This window comes from Emericellopsis atlantica (assembly GCF_019669845.1).
Source record: "Emericellopsis atlantica unplaced genomic scaffold F5Z01scaffold_7, whole genome shotgun sequence".
Lineage (NCBI taxonomy): Eukaryota > Fungi > Ascomycota > Sordariomycetes > Hypocreales > Bionectriaceae > Emericellopsis > Emericellopsis atlantica.
This window is the reverse complement of record NW_025764709.1, coordinates 209,683-227,750: the sequence shown is the minus strand read 5'-3', so window position 1 is coordinate 227,750 and position 18,068 is coordinate 209,683. Positions and strand designations below refer to the sequence as shown.

Below are 18,068 nucleotides of genomic sequence, written 5' to 3'. Positions count from 1 at the left end.
TGATTCCGTCTTGGGTTTCAAGGTGGTGAGCCTGGGTGGTTTTTCAACCTCTGTACGTATCTGACGAACAGCAATGACAAGCTGAGTCCTCATGTGCATCTAGCGCACAAAATACTTGATGACTCCAGGTTAGGTCAGAGTAGAAGGTCAGACCTCGGGTCAAAGTCAGTGAAAAGCTTGGTCCGTCGGCAACCTGCCATTTCGCCGACGGCACAGCCGACGGCGCAGATCTCATCGACCGAGATCGCAGTTGGGCCTGCATCTCTTCTGAATTGATGAATAATTTCCTTTATATTATCCCCAGAGGTATTTGAGACTACAACTCAACGGTCTAACTCAAGCTGCCTGAAGCGATTGGCTGGTGTGTCCAAGCCTGACAACAGGGAAGGCTCGACCGGACCTCCGCTGCCCACGGCGCGGACGCCGGAGCCGCATCGGAAGGCCCACTTATAAGCCCCATATTAATGCCGTTAGTCACCGACGGCGAGCGACGCCGCCACTTGGCTTTAACCTTTACAAAACCTAAAATTATTCAATTAATTAGTACTTGTAAGACCGAGTCTGCCGCCCCAAGGTGTCACGTTTGAGTATTCCAAACCCATCTGCCTCCCATGAATCCGACATGGCCGCTTCCACTACCCACCCCGACCCCGAGTCCGGCTCAGTGCCCTCCCAGGGTACCACTACTACCGACAGCCTCCCACCAGCCCAGCCAGCCCCCTTTTCCGACGACAATGCAGCCGTTCTGCCATCATGGAAACGCACCGTCATCCTCCTGGTCGTCTGCTGGATGACACTCCCCGTCACGTTCATGTCCACGTCCATCATGACCGTGAACCCGGAAATCGCAGCCACCTTCTCCGTCCCCGCGACGGCCATCTCCACCGCCAACGCGGGTGTCCTCGTAGCGTCCGCCAGCTCCGCGCTGCTCTGGCTGCCCATTACGACCATCATCGGCCGCAGGGCCGCCTACCTGGTGGCCGTGGCCGTCTTTATTCTGTGCTCCCTGGGTTGCGCCCTGAGCGACAGCATGGCGAGCTTCACGACACTGTGGGTCCTCAGTGGCACGACGGGGCCTTTCTTCCTTGTTGCTGGGCAGACCATTCTCAGTGACATTTTCGATCCCGCTGTGCGCGGCACGGCGGTGGGCTTTTTCCTGGGTAGCACCGTCAGCGCGCAGTCCATCAGCACGTCCTGCCCAAAGTTTCTCTTCTTCACGCACTGACCATTGTGTAGCGCCCATGATCTCCAGTATCATCGGCACTTTCACATCCTGGCGTATCATCTTCGGCGTCCAGGGCGCCATGGCTCTCATTGGCGGCGTCCTGGCCTTCTTCTTCATCCCCAAGAGGAGTCAGCTGTCCAACGTGACCGTCGAGACGAGGAAGGCGAAGAACGCCAGGAACATCCTCAAAGCCTTCAACCCAAGCAACATCTTCCGTCTGTACAAGTTTCCCGGCATCTTACTTGCAGTAGGCACCCTCGACGTGCTGATCTCATCAAACCTGCTGACGCTGATTACAGGACCTCACGTGTGGCTTCCTCGCCTTCAACCAGTACAGCCTCCTCGCGTCAGTGCGCCACATCATCAATCCACTGTTCCATCTCACCTCGCCCATGTCGTCAGGTCTCTTCTACCTCGCCCCCGGCGTCGGCTTCCTCGCCGGCTCCGTCGTGGCAGGCCATCTATCCGACCGCACCGTACAGCGCTACAAGCGCCACCGCCACGGGCTCCGCCTCGCCGAGGACCGTCTCAACAGCAGTCTGCCCTGGTTCTTCGTCGTGCTGCCCCTTGGCACGCTTCTGTACGGCTGGAGCGTGGACAGGGAAGTGGGCGGCATGGGTTTGCCCATCTCGGCGTCGTTCATCCAGGGGTTTGGACTCATGGCTGCGTTCAATGGGCTGAACACGTATGCGGCCGAGGTGCACCCCGAGTTCAAGGCGGCCGCGATCAGTGGCAAGTATCTGACGCAGTACTGCTTTGGCGCCGTGGGCGTGGGCGGTGCTGTGCCTCTGATTGACGCTGTGGGAGTTGGATGGGCGTTTACGATTAGTAAGTCCTCTTCATTTACGTGACAGCGATACGTGTGAAACTGACAGTAGCAGCGGCGCTATCCTCGCTCCTCGGCGGCTGTATGGTCCTCTTCATAGCGAGGTGTCTGGTTAGGGAGTCGGCAGCTCTGCCTAGACCAAAGTTCTTTGACAAGGGAGAGGCCGGGTTACCTCAGTAAGGTGGCAGCAGTCCACATGGCATTCACTGGCGCACTTGTAAACGATACCCATTCATGAATTCACTTTGCCTGCTAACTCAAAGATCCTCCCCATTGCTGCCGCCACTCTCAACAGATGGCATGCGTCTTGCCCGTCTTGCCCTGAAGCGAGTGCTTCTCATTCTGCACGCCACAGTCAGTACAACCCCATTTAATCATCAAAAAGGAACATTCTCACCTTGTACTTCTCGTGGCCCGGCCCGCCGCGTCCGTGGGCGGTGACATGGGTCTGGATAAACTTCTCGTGCCTGGCCAGTTGCTCCTTGTCCATCGTCTCGAGCAAGCGGATGCACAGGGCAATGTCCTGGAGCAGCAACTCGCACTTTTCGCGGGAGAAATCCTCGCGCACCACGACGCGCAGCATCTTGAGATTTTCCGTCTTGGGCGCCATGGTGTACGCGGGGACGACCCAGCCGCGACTACGCAGCGTGCGCGCGAGCGTAAACTCGTCAAACCCACGGTCCTCGTCCTCCTTGAAGCGAAACGCAACAAGAGGCAAGCCCTTACCCGCGCGCTGGCTCATGATGACAAAGTCCTGCTTCTCAAGGCAGTCACTCAGGTAGTCAGCCGTGCGGGTGAGATTGGTCATGATGGCGCGGTACCCCTTCTTGCCGAGCCGGATGAGCTGGTAGTACTGCCCGATCACCTGCGAGGCGCCCTTGCTAAAGTTGAGGGTGAAGGAGGCCTGCTCGGCGCCGAGGTAGTTGATGTTAAAGACCAGGTCCTGCGGCAGATGCTCCGGCGCGCGCCACACGACCCAGCCCACGCCCGGGTACACGAGGCCGTACTTGTGGCCGGACACGTTGATGGAGACGACCTTTTCGCAGCGGAAATCCCACTCGAGCTCCGGCACCACAAAGGGCGTAACGAAGCCACCGCTCGCGGCGTCGACGTGGATGGGCACGTCCATGTTCCGCTTGACCAGCAGGTCGTTGACGGCCTTGACGTCCTCGTACTCGCCCGTGTACGTCGTGCCGAGGATGGCGCAGATACCAATCGTGTTCTCGTCGCACAGGTTCACCGTCTCCTCCGGGTCAATCACGTACCTGTCCTTGCGGCAGTAGACCAGCTTCTCCTCCACGTCAAAGTACCGCGCCGCCTTCTCCCAGCAGACCTGGACGGCGGCCGAGAAGACAATGTTGGGCTTGTCGTAGGGTTTACCGGCGGCCTGGCGCTTCTCGCGCCACCGTCGCTTCAGCGCCAGCACGGCCAGCATGATGGCCTCGGAGGAGCCGACCGTCGACGTCCCGATGGAGGCGCCCTCGGACGCGTGGAAGAGGTTGCCGATGATGGACACGCACTTTGTCTGGATGGCCGCGCACTGGGGGTACTCCTCGTAGTCGATAAAGTTCTTGGCGAGACACTCGGTCATGAGCCTCTCGGCCTCTTCTTCCTGTCCACGGGTGAGCTTGCGGTGTGCGTGTCTGTGAGTGATTGTCCCCACGCACCATGTACGTCGTCACAAAGGAAGCTAGACTTGCCAGCGTCAGCGCATCTTTCACTGCCGTCTACATTCACTCACTTCAGCTTGGGGTTCCCGTCGAGGCTCAGCTCGTCTGAGATCAGCCGGTAGGCCACGTCCTTGGGCATCTGCCCTTCAGGCATCTCATGCGCAGGCAAGTCCGTCGCCGCGAAGCGCGTGCCGTACACACTGCCTGTGGCATCGTCGAGTTCGTCAATCACCTCCTGCTGGACTGACGGGGGTGCTGGTGCCGGTCTGCGCACCTTGGTCCTCACGGGGATCTTGCTCAGGTGTACCATGGCTGCTGCTGCTCAGTGCGTGCTCTCTCAATTGATGGATGTGAATGAAGCTGTGATGAGAAGACCACTCGGATTAAAGCAGGTTATTCAGCAGGTCCAAACAAACTCAATTGGACCACTGCCCCCTCACTTCATTAGATCGCATCTAGACCGTCGAGTCGTCATTCCAGCGTCGAAACGCGAGACGGATCCGGCTTGCCGTGCCGTTGCTTCCAGTACTTAGTTAACTCATGCATCTGCACCCGTTCTATCCGGGCGACTTTGCCCTGTCCACATAATCATGCATGCCTCATGTGCTCGTATTTCACTTTCTACATACATACATACATGACTACGTACATACATCCAATGCACGCATCACGCCACACAATAACGGACGTCAATAGTCGTCTCCCTTGCCCGTCAGCCCGCTCGTCAACCCATGCATGCGTCGTGACAACAGGTCCTCCTCGCTGGCCAACTTGACAAGTGACTTGTTCATCCTCATCCCACCCTTCTTCTTGCCATTCGCCTTGTGCTGGCCCCGTGGCTTACTGCTGTTGTCCTCCTCACGCTGCGCATCACTGACCGGTGTCCCCGCCGTGCTGCGGCTGCGCCCGCGACTGAGCATGCTCATCTCCAGCGGTCGATCCTCGTCACCGCTCGACTCGGCCGTCTGGGGTCGGGCGCCCCCATACCCGGCACCCGGATACAGAGGGACCGGCAGCGGTCTTCGTCGGCGCACGGAGCGCGCGCGCACAGCGTCCGCGTGCGTGTACAGCTGCTCGAACCACTCTGCGCAGCGTTGAAAGTGCTTCCACGCTGGCAGGTACAGGGCGGGGAATTGCATGAAGCCATGTGATGTCCCCGGGATGAGCATGACCTCGGCCGTGCCCAGGTCGCGCAGCTCCTCGGAAAAGTCGCCTAGGGCGGTGGGCGATGCTCGGTGACGCGCTGCGGCCTCCTTGGCGCGTGCCAGCCGGCCGGAGAAGATGACCGTGTCGTCGACGAGGGGGTCGCGCTCGCCTGTCATAAAGTAGGTCTTGGGGAACTTGGCCAGGAGGGCTTCCGGCGCGAGGACGGGGCTGAGTAGGTAGTCTGATGAGAAGTCGGGGCGGTTGTGAGGTCCAATGTAGAGGATGATCATGGCGCGCATCATCTCGGGCGTGAGGACACGGTCGTTAAAGTAGGAGATCATGGATGAAGTCGCCAGGCGCGTCTTCATCGGTTCCACGTGAAGAGAGGCACTGCCATCCCCGTGGGCGGCTGGCCCACTGAGCGTTCGGGGTCCAGTGTGCGAGTATTCTGGGTGTGATTTCGTCGCGTTCTCGTCAGAAGCCTCACTTTCCACTGTGGCGGACGTTGTGCCCTTTGATGGCGGGGCGTCATCCTCGTCATCTGAGTGGTGCGGCGTCCCGACTAGGTCGTTGTATTGGCGACTCTTTCTTCTCACGATAGACTTGTTCGTCTTTCTCATCTTGCGGTCCCTGATGAGTGACATTTGCTCGTCGGTCATCCAGTTGCCAATGTTCATGTCCAGGGCAGGGTAGAAGCAGACAAGGCCATCAGGCGCAGGCAGGTGACCCCGTCCGGTGAACCGTCGAAAGTGAGGCGTGTCGTTCTCCAGGATCATCAGTGTCATCGCCACCGCCAAGTTGCCCCCTGCGCTGTCGCCCGTCACGATGATCCGCGGCACCTCCTTGCCAGACATGCCAATGCATCGTCCCTTTGTCTGCACCAGCGTCGTGTACACGTCGAAGCATTCGTTGAGGGCGTATGGGTACGGGTACTCGGGTGCTTTTCGGTAGTCGAGACTGAGGATCGGTAGGCCCGACTTGGCAGCCCAGCAGAAGAGCTTGTCGTCGTTGCATCGCGGGTCCATGGCCACAAAGCCTCCACCGGGGATATCCAAGATGACTTTATTGTGATGCTCCAGATCGGCCAGGGGCCCATCGTAGTAGAGCCACCCGACAACACTCTCCTTGTAGTCGCTACTCCTCGGTCGGGGGATGCGAACCTGGCGTGGCGGCCATCGCGTGAACCTTGGTCGCAGCAGACCCTGAAAGAAGCTCAGGTACGGCGTAGTCCCCTTATTCCACGAAACACGCAGGTGCTCCACCGTCAACATGCCCCTGACCTTGCGCACCTTTTCGTCTGCGCGTTCCGCCGACACGAGGTAGAAGACGGAGAAGACGATCGAGGCTATGTCGCGCAGCCATTTGGGTCGCTGTATCCGCATCGCCGTCCAGAAGCCCGCATCGAGCGCCGTGAGGAACCAAGTCGCGCGAAAGTACGTCGGATCGTACATGTTGGCCATGGGCTCGGGCGACGCGAGGCCCACGAGGGCACTAAAGTTGCGCGCGGCGTAGAGGTGAAGCATCGTGAGGACAATGGTCTGCCATGTCGTCAGGCGCGTGGACAGGAGGCGCGAGAGCGTCTGCGCCCCGGGTGGGCCATGTTTGCTGCCTCTGTCGACGTGTCAGTTGAGGTCTAGCTGCCAGCATCGCCAGCGGGGAGGGGCAGCAACAACGCACCGGTAGAGGTAGAATGACCAGAAGGAAAGGACAGCGAGGATTTGAAGGCGTCGCGACTTGGACGACGGCCGCCCAAGCACGTGGTCTATCATATTTGTTTGTCACAGCGACTCGGTTTTTGTACTCGGTCTATCAACGTGCCCAGCGTTCCATGGTGGCGCTGAGGGGTCTAGGACGCGCTCACTGTGGACAATGAGGGTGGGAAGCTGAAGATGGTGATGGGCTGGTGCTGTGATGATTATGCAAACAAAGAAAGACGGTCAGCACAATGACAATGGGGCGAGATGGAATGCGTCGGCTGTGCAGCCGACGCGACTCGTGACGCCCATTCGGTTCGGGGCGATTTGTGATGGTCAGTCCTTCATTTCCAGCGCTGGAATCCAGTCGCTGTCGGCATGTGAAAGCCCGATTGTGGGCGGGCACGTGAAAGCGCAGGTGTCCACGTGTCCATGACGTCGGGGGCGATGAGCCTACCCTGCAGCTGCTTTGCACGACACTAGAAGAGGTCCCTGAACGTTTGATAACGTGCAGGCGAGTTTACTATGATGCGACCAAATGTCATGCAGTCTGCTACACGTGACACGCATTTCACACAATCCACAGTCCCCGAACCGTACGGATACTCTGTGTTGACTCGGGCACCTACTTGGCTCACACACAATCTTTGTTTTCTGAATAATTTGCTTGTAAAGACACAAGCTTTCGCCGAATCTGCCTCTCTATACAGAATGAATCTATAATGTTCCGCAGTTGCCAAATCACCAGGCAGGGGATAGGGATCGTATCTACTACCAAGTAGACGTGAGGTGAGATGGGCCCCCAGGTTCCAGCCCTCCGGCATGTCGGCCGAGTACCCACTGTTTCCGCCGCGGCGTCTCCGTCTGCATCTCGGACCTCTTGCGGCCTCGACTAGCCAACTAGTCTGGTTGCGCCGCGCGTCGAGCATTGCCGATTGCGGCTCTCGCACGATGGAATATCATGCGATGTGATCGTTTTTCTCTTCTGTTTCTATTTCGGTGACAGTCAGTAGGCTTCAGTGTCTCAACTCACGCCACTTGTCGGATCCGGCCGGACTAGGCAGAAACAGCCTCCGATCCGGCTCAGAGCCGCATTCCTGTGAAAGAATGCAACCTATCGAACGGCATGCAGCGACCGGCACTGGAAAGGTACCAGCGCCGAAAACATCTAATTATTCTGTTTTCAGCTGGCCCTGTTCTGGACTACGTTCGTGATGCGTCCCTGCGTGCAACAGTGCAACTCGCGTTTTCTTCTTCGCAGGCTTAGGCAAAGTTTCTTTCTTCGTCCGGCTTCAGCAGCAGGGCCAGTCTATACTGGGAACAGCCGGATGAAAATTTGACATACCATTGCAACAGGATGCCACAAGTCTTCTATAAAGCGTCAGGTGCCGACGAGCCTCAATATTAATCTTCACCCACTCATCAGCTCTCCCTCCTCCAAGACACCGCATCACTTCTGACACCACTCATACCGCCCACAACTTTCATCCACATCCACCATGAAGTACTCTACTATCCTCTCTACTCTGGCTGCCGCTGGCGCCGTGTCAGCCCAGGCGAACCCCTCGTCTACTCCTACCGCTTGCCCAGCTGCTGGCGAGACCAACGCCGCTGGCGACTACGGTTGCAACCCCAACCGTGAGTACCCAGGCGAGGCCTGTGCTCTGATAGGCGACTGCTACATCCTCCGCGGTCTGGGCCTGCTTTCCACCACGACCAGTAGTGCCAACCCTACGTCTACTCCAGCTGCTTGTCCGGCCGCTGGCGAGACCAATGCCGCTGGCGACTACGGTTGCAACCCCAACCGTGAGTACCCAGGCGAGGCCTGTGCTCTGATCGGCGACTGCTACATCCTCCGCGGTCTGGGCCTGCTTTCCACCACGACCAGCAGTGCCAACCCTACGTCTACTCCAGCTGCTTGTCCGGCCGCTGGCGAGACCAATGCCGCTGGCGACTACGGTTGCAACCCCAACCGCGAATACCCAGGCAAGGCCTGTGCTCTGATCGGCGACTGCTACATCCTTCGCGGTCTTGGCCTGCTTTCCAGCTCGACAAACAGTGTCAAGCCGACCCCTGGCCCCTACAGCTCCATCAACACGGGCAAGCCACCCCAGCCCACCACCTTCGTCCCCGCGACTCGCAACGTCACCTCCGTCATCAACGGTGTTACTACCGTGGTCCCAGTTGTCCACAGCAGTGTCGTCCACAGCGCCTACGTTACCACTGGAGCTGACGGCGCGGTCACTACTGTCCCGGCTCAGACCGTCCCAGCCTACACCGACGGTCCCACTGCTGGTGGTGCTCGCCTGTCTGTCGCCGGTGGTCTCGCTGCGCTCGCATTTGCCGCTGCCATGTTGTAAGTGGCTGGTGAATGGATTCTTGATGGTGAAGGACACTGGGCGCGCGGAAGGAGTCCGCAGTCCGCACGCTTTAGACGGCATGCTGGAGGAGTAATGGATGAAAATAGACTATTATCAAAAGTAGATATTGGGGAGGTATTAATTTGAAAAATCAGGAGATTCAAACTGTGCACGTGTAGTCAATTCCTGTTAAAGCGCGACGACTAATACCTTGGCATCAAAACAATTGTCCTAGGGCTGACAGCATTGTAGATCGTGCTCCCGGTGATCCCACGACCTTGCTAGGGGCCATTAATAATATTATGAAAGTCCCAAGGTCGCATCGGTGCCTCCCAAGTCCAATCAAGTTGAGCCCCTCGCCAAGGTCGGATTTGTCCGGAGAATGGACAATTGTAAAAGTGCGAAGGAGCCAGGACCAAATTATCGTGGTACGTGACCGATTAATATATCTAAGCTGGCTCCCTCGTCACTGTCCATGACGGCTGCCGTCCTTGCTACTAAAGTGCGATCCTGTTCTGTGTCATAGAGGCATCCGCACCACTACTCTGTACACTACCCTATACTCCCGCGAGTCCCGCAGCATCCAGATGGCAGCGGAGACGGTCCTCGTCGTCGGGGCCACCGGCAACATTGGCGTCGCGGCTGTCAAAGGAGCCTTGCAGGCAGGACGCAACGTCTTGGCCATTGTGCGCAACCAAAATTCGGCCGACAAGCTCATCAAGCGCGTGGGGACCTCCAAAGACATCACCTTTGTCGAGGCTGACGTTGCTTCGGACTCGGGGGTTGCCGATGTGGTGACCAAGGTCCGGGAGGGCAAGCTGCCAACCTTCCAGCACGTCTACTCTTCCGGCATGACATGGCCCTCCCCATCCAATACCGAGTCCCATGGGTTAACTTGACGTGTAGTTGGCGGAGAATACATTACGGACCCTATCGAGAGCATTACTACGGATCGTCTGCGCTACAATCTCAACATCTCCTTTGAGGCCAACTTCTGTAAGCGACAGCATCCTGCTCACAGCAAGTTGAGCATGCAGAGCACCTGAGACTGACACTGGCAGTTGCCTACCGCGACACAATCGAGTATCTGCGCGAGCAGAAGAACAGCTCCTTCACCATGTGCACTGGCTCCCAGGGGGACCTGGCCACACACCCTTTGCCCGCCATAACACAGGGCGCACTGTACTCCCTGTGCCTGGGCGCTGCTCGCGACAACCTGGACAAGTCCGTCCGCTTCAACGAAGTGTACCTGGGTTTCCGCGTGGAAGTAGACGAGGACGCGGCTCAGCACAGTGTCGTGAGCTCGACAGAGTTTGGAGCTGTGTTCGAGCAGCTTCTGGACAGATCCGATATTCGTAGCGCGCGTGTCCACGTGACCACGCCAGAGGACATGAAGGTCTTGAGGCATGCAAGGAGATTTTAGCATAGGGCACGTGCCCATGACGTCGGTGGTGATGAGGCTACCCTGCAGAACATGTATTTCAAGAGGGAGTTACAGAGGCTACACGCACATTAGCAAGTCATAGATGTCTTTTGTTAGCATTTAGTCCGCAGGGACACTCTCGATCATCAGACGGCGAGACTGCATCTCCTGGCTTTTCCCCGACTTGTCTCTTCGAATGGTGTGTCTATCGAGGCATCCATTTCTAAGGTCTGACGTCATTTTGTTCTGGAGGACAAAAGCTACTGACACGAACAGCTAGTGGTAAAGGAATACAGTGGCCCTGTCCAACGAAGCACCTCTTTATAATTCAAGGCTACATCAAAGCCGAGGACAGGATAAAGCTGGTGTTAGGGGTCGACTGCCTCGGATGCCTCCCGTCAATAGCACAACGGAATGCGGCGGCGGAAGGACCCATGGTTGCGGGGTACGTCAGCGGCTAGTGAACACGAAAAGCAATGTTCAGAACGGTGTCGCCTGTATTAATAAATGCTCTCATAAAAGAGAGATGGAGCTAAGAGAATGAATCAATGCTACATGTAATGATGGCAGATTGCGCAGTGCAACTATAATTTTTGAAAAAGTTAGGCAGGCTTGCACACATGCAGACTGAGGCCTGAGCAGCGACACCTTTCGTTAGTGAGTCAGCTGAACCCTGGAGGGGCAGCATCCAGTTGCCGTCGAGGTGCCGTCACTTGGACGACCCGCGATCTTCACGCCGAATTGCCATCCTCGTCGCAACCACAGTCATCGCGCGCCCACAGACGGTACAACTCGAGCAAGGCCCTACCCGGCTTGCGCACACACCGCCAGCCACCATCGTCCGTCATCCTCAGAAACCACAACCACCACTTCCACTCATCAATTGCAACCCGCCCCTGATGTATTCATCACGCATCCCTTGACCTGCCTCACTGTCGAACGGTCCATTATCCGTACCAGACCCATCATGGCCTCGAGCCAGCCGTCGTCATCCTCGACCGCGACACAACGCCCGCGCGTCACCATCCCGCCGGATCGACGCGGGTCTAGGACGTCCGAGTCCTCGAGCGACGATGGCTACCGAATGAGTCCAGCCGCCGCGCGGGCCTTTGCGCGACGCAACATGCGGAGGAGCTCACCCACGCCTGACCTTGTCACGAGTCTGGTGCGTCCACCGTCGCCAGACAGATACTACACGCCAACCAACGCGGACCGAGGAGAGCGAGGTGCTCGCAGGGGATCTGGGCGCTGGAGATCACAAGCTGTGGGCCGTGTAGACGGCAACGGGACCTCGGCACGTCGAACAGGCCCGTTGATGACACCGCATCCCGCTTCGCTCGACCTGCCAGCCAAATATGGAGGCGATAGTGTCTTTGACATGTATGCCCTGACCTATGTCTCCGAAAGTGACCCAGCACTGCTGTGCCCGATATGTCACGACCCCCTCGTCGATCCGGTCACGACGCCATGCGACCACACTTTTTGTTACCGCTGTCTGCGGAGGAGCATCGAGTCGAGCCCAGCTGGCACGGCCTGCCCAGTCGACCGGGAGCCTTTGACGTGGGCCGAGTGTTTCAGCACGGGGCGACTGGTCAGGGCCCAGCTTAATGTCCTGATTGTGAAATGTCCTCATCACGGTCGGGGTTGTACACACGAATGCAAGCGGGAAAACATTGAGACGCATGCGACAGTCGAGTGTCGATTCAAGGATTACCACTGCGCCGACCCAGAGTGCGAGAAAAAGGTCAGGTCCAAGCCCGTGGTCGACTACTGCCAGCATTATTCTACGCACTGTCGCTACTGCGACCAATCCATCATCGAGGCGGACCGGGATCTCCATCTCCTCACCTGCGAGAAAGGAAAGGCACGATGCGAGGCATGCTGGCAGATGGTCACGAGGGCATCCATGGCTTCTCATCATGAGCTCGACTGTGATGGTATCGAAGTAGGATGTCAGTATGCTGACCTTGGGTGCCCTGTCCGCGTGGAACGTGGCGACCTCGCCGAACACTTGTCCGAGTGCCCTTTCCACCCAGAAACCGCGTCTGGCATGGTGATCCGATCACAACGCGACCTTATCCAGACATACGCCGACCTTACAAGCCAAGTGCAGCAGTGTCGCAGTCAGCAAGCCGAGAATGCGAGGAAAATAGAAGACATCACGCTAGCCGTGGACGGGCGAGGAAGAAGCGACTCATCCCTGGGCGACCACCGCACCATGCAGGATCTCGACGCGGGCTTTGAAGAAGTCCACCAGAACTTGACGCACCTGGAAGCTCGGCAGAGCATGTGGACCATGAACCAAGTGATGCCCATCCGCGAGGAGGTCACGGAGCTGCGCAACAATATCAACATGATCCGCATGCACGTCAACTGGCTGCTAAACAGAAGCCGAGAAGAGGGCCGCATCAGAGCAGCGCACAACTCTGGCACTGGTGCCATCCGCAGAGAGAACTCGGCAGATGGGGTGAGCATGCCGACGATGCCTGAGAGAAGGAGATCGTCTGGGACAGACACAGATCTCCCAAGGCTGTAAAAAGAATGTACAATGGACGAGGGATGGGTTTTACTTGGTGCTGGCGTTGGGACGCACGCACGCACGCGCGTACGGCACACACAGACATACAGACACGAATACCCGGGTCGCATAGGCTGGCGCTGGCGTACATAGGATTTGAATTCATTGCAGAAGATGGCATAGATCATAAGTACTGAGCAGGTCCACAGAACGGCAGATGATGATTAAGAGTTGCTAGCTTTCGGCATCGACTAGTGGGCGGACTTGAAGCTTGGGAGACGGACAAGCGGAGTTTGGGCCTACGGGGAGGGATCCAATATTGCATGATCTGTTCAACCTTGTGCCTTTGTCTCGTGACTGGTCTTTCTTAGGTATAACCACTCCCTAACTGCCTTCAGTTCTGCCAACAAGCTAGAGTCAGATTATCTGTAGCATTGCGATTACACTCGTGTGCTCCTACGTGAAGTCTGGTAGCCTCGCGCCCCGCTATCGCTGCGTCACACCCCACTATTGGCCACTGGACTTTCAGGGCCGCCAGTGCCAGTCACCAGCCGCCAGCCAATCTTACAACAAGGTCACATCATCCATCATCTGGCCTTTGACCGCGTCCCTCTTCCGCCGCCTTCCACGTTCATCCTTTGATTTCGGTTTGCTGTTCGACCGCATAGAGGGTGATCATGGACGCCGACAACCCGCAAGACCCTGGGCAGCCGCCCCAGCAGCAACCGTCATGGCCAGGCGGCGATGCTCCCGACAAGGAGAAGATGGACCAGGTATGTTGGCAGCGTTCCCAGCGATCGCAGCAGTTTGACTGAACATCCGCCAGATCCGAGCGCGACGTCTTGCCAAGCTGGGCACAGCGGCGCCCAAGCCAGAAGAGCCTACAGCCGAGCCATCTGCCTCGACGGCCTCCTCTTCGAAGCCACAGACCGAGACGAAGCCCAGCCCCATCACCGTCACACAGCTCAGCAGCAGAAAAGCTGGCAGCGCACCAGACAGCAAGGATGGTTCAGGTACCGCCCGCCCCTCCCGCAAGCGACCAGCGTCGAGCGATGCTGACGGTCTGGCTCAAGCCAAACCCTCTCCTCCCCCAGCAGCACGAAAACCCGCCCCGACACCGAGTGCACCCGAGTCGGACGAGGACTACACACATCGCGTGCTGTCGCAGATCTTCCGCGTCACGCTCGATCCGCATACCATGTCGACACCCACGGGGCAACGCCTCATGTTCCTACCCAACACAAACGCCGAGGCGAACGCATCGGGCGACCCGCTCAAGTTCTCGCTGTCGAACCTGGATCAAGCTATAATGGAGGCGGCGTCTACATGGCCCAAGGGGAAACCTCTGCTGGACTACCTGCTACCGTGCTGGAAGCGTGCAGTCAAGGCAGCTAGCTCAGCAAAAGGGTTGAGCCCCGCCAGGGTCGTCGTTCTGGAGGAAGCAAAGCGGCTGAGTCTTAGCAACTGTCTCTTCTGCCTAACTGTGCCGGAACTTTTTGGTCGAGACGAGAATGCGATGGCAGACACACTGGTGCCGTACGTCTTGCGCGGGCCGCTGGATGAGAACGGGCTGGACCTCAAGTTCTACGAAGACGCAATCAAGAGATTTGACGAGGACGAAGAGATCCCCAGGCTTTTCACGAGGACCATGATCACCATCAGCACACAGCTGTCGGGCTTGTCGATGGAGGGCGACTACAAGCCGTACATCCAGGCGCTACAGACGTATGCGCGCTTCCCACCGCTGCTGCATAACCTCGCGCAAGACGCCACCTTTAAGATGGCGCAGTCCGCCCACAATATCGAGAAGCACACCCTGCTCGGCCCCTTCTTCCGACTGTCTCCTCTGCAACCTGAGGTGATCAAGAGCTATTTTCCCGGGCCGCGGACCCTCGACAAGGGCCGCATTGCCAACTCCCAAGACGCGTTGCGCATGGTCCTGCGGTCACATCAAGACGATCTGTTCCAGATTGCCAATTCCTTCATCCGCGCAGGTCCCGACACAAGGAACCGTACACTGGACTGGTTCGCCTACATTATGAACACGAACCACAAAAGGCGCGCGCTCCAGGTGAACCCCAAGGAGGTCGCCTCGGACGGCTTCATGATGAATGTGACGACCATCCTTGACCGTTTTTGCGAACCTTTTATGGATAATGACTTTAGCAAGGTGGACAAGATCGACGTCAAGTATTTCAAGCGCCAGCCGCGTGTGGATATCAAGGACGAGACCAAGATCAACGCGGACCAGGCGGCGGCGGAGGAATACTATGCGCAGCAGGAGCCCGGGGACTCCAACTTCATCTCCGAGGCCTTCTTTCTAACGCTGGCGGCGCATCACTACGGCAGCGAGGCGACCAATGCGCAGCTGAAGAACATGGACCGCGAGATCAAGTATCTGGAGAAGCACATCAAGGCCATGGAGGCGGAGCGGCCCAAGATCGCCAACTCCCCGACGCAGATGCAGATGTTTGAGGTGGCCATGAAGCGACACACCAGCGTCCTGGAGAAGGCCATTGGGTTGAAGATGGCCATTGAGGGCGTTCTCCTGGACGACCGCATGCAGGGAACATCACTACGGTTCATGCGGTACGTGGCGGTCTGGCTGCTGCGCCTGGTCACGGGCACTGACTACAAGCCCGGCCACGAGAGTGAGGCGATCAAGCTCCCCTTGTCCGTCGAGCGCAACGGTGCCTTTGCGTGCCTGCCCGAGTATGTGCTGCAGATCATTGTGGACAACTTCAAGTTCATCTTCCGCTATCTGCCCAACATTCTGCTCAGTGCCGTGGGCGAGGAGCTGCCTGCGCTCTGCATCACCCTGCTCCGCTCCTCGGATTACATCAAGAACCCCTATGTCAAGTCGTCGCTGGTTACACTCCTCTTCTCGGGGACGTGGCCGTTTATGCACTTGAAAAAGGGCGTCCTGGGCGACCAGCTCGTGTCGCTTCCGTTCGCCAACGACTACCTGCTCCACTCGCTGATGAAGTTCTACATTGAGTGCGAGTCGACGGGCGCCAACTCGGCCTTTTACGACAAGTTCAACATCCGCTACGAGATCTTCCAGGTCATCAAGTGCGTGTGGGTGAACGACGTATACCGGCAGCAGCTGATGCGCGAGAGCAAGTGAGTAATTATCCGTTGGGCGGGAGCGTGCATTGCTAATACATTACCCGCCAGAGTGAACAAGGCGTTCTTTGTCCAATTCGTAAACATGCTGCTCAACGACGCCACCTACGTCCTCGACGAGGCCTTTACCAAGTTCCCCAAGATGCGCGCGCTGGAGCGCGAGCTCGAGGACCGAAGCATGCCGGCGGAGACGCGGCAGAAGAAGGAGGAGGAGCTGCAGACGCTGGGCAACCAGGCCACGTCGTACATGCAGCTCGCAAACGAGACGCTCGAGATGATGAAGCTCTTCACCGAGGCGCTCGGCGAGTCCTTTACGATGCCCGAGATTGTGACGCGCCTGGCGAGCATGCTCAACTACAACGTGGAGACCCTCGCGGGCAAAAAGGCGGCCGCCGAGCTGTCCGTGTCCAACCGGGACAAGTACCACTTTCGGCCCATCCAGCTCATCTCGGACTTTGTCGAGATCTACCTCAACCTTGGCAGCTCGCCGGATTTCATCCACGCGGTCGCCGCCGACGGCCGCTCGTACAAGCCCGAGGTGCTTGATCGCGTGTCGCACATTCTAGAGAAGAAGGGCCAGCTCGACGCCCGAGGCCTGGAGCGCTGGGCCCAGCTCAAGCAGGCCTTTGTCCAGGCCAAGCTCGACATTGACCAGGCAGAGCTCGACCTCGGCGACATCCCCGCCGAATTTGAGGATCCCATCATGGGTGACCTGATGAACGACCCGGTGCTGCTGCCGAGCCAGCACATTGTGGACCGCTCGACGATTGCGCAGCATCTGCTCAGCGACCCCAAGGATCCGTTTACGCGCCAGCCGATGACGGTGGATGACGCGATTCCGCAGCCGGAGCTGAAGGAGAAGATTCAGAGGTGGAAGGAGGAGAGGGTGCAGGCGGCCCGGGACAAGCTGGTGAGCACCACAGCGACGGGGGCTCAGAATGACGGGATGGATACCACGGAGGGATGATAGAGGCGGCAGAATAATGATAACGTGGCATGACGAGGCAATCGGTTGTGGTGTATCATAGATGCCTACTGAGGCCCGGGCGTTGATGCTTCCTCTTTGCGGGTGTAGGTCTATAGACTGGAAAAGCAGAGCCATTGCCACAGCGCCTCATGTTTCGAGCACGGAGGAGTTTAGTGCCCTGCATGGGTACCTATGCGACGGTGTAGGCTTTCTCGAAACCTGGTGTAACCATTGGGCATCTTCATTCTTCACACCTTGCAGGGACAGCCACTTTCAAACTCCAAAGCATCTTTTCACCGACAACGGAAGATGTCGTCCATCACAGATAACCGTCCCCCGCCCTTTTGGGTCCGCTGCTGGCGCTACGTCGTTCACAAGACGGCGAAAGTATACAATTTCATGAGACACCTGCTCCACAGAAAGTAGCAGTGACTAGGTCTTGTGAATCTCTCCAGCAAAGGCTACTTTGGCTCGACAGCTGTGTTCTTCCGAGTCCGACCTGGAGTGGTTCTGAAAGCTCCTGTCAAAGTATATGCGGATCAGACAATAGAACCACGGCCGAGCGTCTTGGCGAAATTTCGAGTGGAACAGCGTGTGTGGGAACGTTTAGGAGACCATCCCCGAATCGTCAGGTATAGTAGCCCCTTTGCTGTATTCTCGATGCCTGCCTAACGGTTCCACAGGTTCCTAGGTCGCCAGCTTGAGTTTCCCTCCGGATGGCTCTTCTCTGTGGCTACCACTAGCCTTCAGCGTATGCTCGATGAACACAACAACCAGATTTCATCAGAACTCCGCAGCAAGTGGTTGCTCCAGGCCATAGATAGAGTCGGCTGTGTGTATACATCAACATGGTATCTGACAGGGCGATCTCCGCCCGGACAACTTCCTTGTGGACGGCGCCAAGCAAGATCTCAAGCTTTGCGATTTCAGATGCGCTTCATGGTATAGTAATAAGTCTTTTCCTTGATTTTAGAACCCAGGTTTTATAATGCTAGAACCTAGTATTTAAAGCTAGGTTATACTCGGCTGCTGGACACACGGGTTTTTGAGTATGGAGAAGGTTGTCGTAGCATCAGATCGCCTTCAGTTGTAGAAACAGCGCCGCTGCCGTGA

General features: G+C 57.6%; 6 protein-coding genes across 6 annotated transcripts; 4 read left to right on the top strand and 2 right to left on the bottom strand.

Annotated features, from left to right (window-relative positions):
- The first annotated feature begins 490 nt into the window (after positions 1 to 490).
- On the top strand, positions 491 to 2,362 carry F5Z01DRAFT_501848 (major facilitator superfamily transporter). Its single transcript, XM_046260283.1, has 4 exons — positions 491 to 1,187; positions 1,237 to 1,472; positions 1,525 to 2,053; positions 2,107 to 2,362. Exons 1-4 carry the CDS (start codon positions 623 to 625, stop codon positions 2,229 to 2,231), a joined length of 1,455 nt encoding a protein of 484 aa, XP_046120173.1. The 5' UTR covers positions 491 to 622; the 3' UTR covers positions 2,232 to 2,362.
- F5Z01DRAFT_672244 (pyridoxal phosphate-dependent transferase) lies at positions 2,340 to 4,031 on the bottom strand (the record flags this gene model as incomplete). Its single annotated transcript, XM_046264792.1, has 4 exons — positions 2,340 to 2,393; positions 2,449 to 3,663; positions 3,719 to 3,746; positions 3,793 to 4,031. The coding sequence occupies 4 exons, from the start codon at positions 4,029 to 4,031 to the stop codon at positions 2,340 to 2,342; spliced, it is 1,536 nt and encodes a 511-aa protein (XP_046120172.1).
- Positions 4,032 to 4,280: 249 nt separating this feature from the next.
- Positions 4,281 to 6,838, bottom strand: F5Z01DRAFT_500833 (Alpha/Beta hydrolase protein). Its single transcript, XM_046260279.1, has 2 exons — positions 6,545 to 6,838; positions 4,281 to 6,478 (listed from the first exon to the last, which is right to left on the bottom strand). Exons 1-2 carry the CDS (start codon positions 6,634 to 6,636, stop codon positions 4,411 to 4,413), a joined length of 2,160 nt encoding a protein of 719 aa, XP_046120171.1. The 5' UTR covers positions 6,637 to 6,838; the 3' UTR covers positions 4,281 to 4,410.
- Positions 6,839 to 8,060: 1,222 nt separating this feature from the next.
- F5Z01DRAFT_634573 (uncharacterized protein) lies at positions 8,061 to 8,921 on the top strand (the record flags this gene model as incomplete). The annotated part of the gene is made up of 1 exon (XM_046262073.1): positions 8,061 to 8,921. The coding sequence occupies one exon, from the start codon at positions 8,061 to 8,063 to the stop codon at positions 8,919 to 8,921; it is 861 nt and encodes a 286-aa protein (XP_046120170.1).
- Positions 8,922 to 9,508: 587 nt separating this feature from the next.
- F5Z01DRAFT_634572 (uncharacterized protein) lies at positions 9,509 to 10,344 on the top strand (the record flags this gene model as incomplete). The annotated part of the gene is made up of 3 exons (XM_046262072.1): positions 9,509 to 9,810; positions 9,862 to 9,917; positions 9,983 to 10,344. 3 exons carry the CDS (start codon positions 9,509 to 9,511, stop codon positions 10,342 to 10,344), a joined length of 720 nt encoding a protein of 239 aa, XP_046120169.1.
- A 967-nt stretch (positions 10,345 to 11,311) lies between these two features.
- Positions 11,312 to 16,955, top strand: F5Z01DRAFT_680242 (ubiquitin elongating factor core-domain-containing protein; the record flags this gene model as incomplete). Its single annotated transcript, XM_046265580.1, has 10 exons — positions 11,312 to 11,331; positions 11,395 to 12,811; positions 12,858 to 12,917; positions 13,689 to 15,331; positions 15,362 to 15,404; positions 15,429 to 15,479; positions 15,501 to 15,607; positions 15,644 to 15,944; positions 15,966 to 15,985; positions 16,040 to 16,955. 10 exons carry the CDS (start codon positions 11,312 to 11,314, stop codon positions 16,953 to 16,955), a joined length of 4,578 nt encoding a protein of 1,525 aa, XP_046120168.1.
- Positions 16,956 to 18,068: the final 1,113 nt, after the last annotated feature.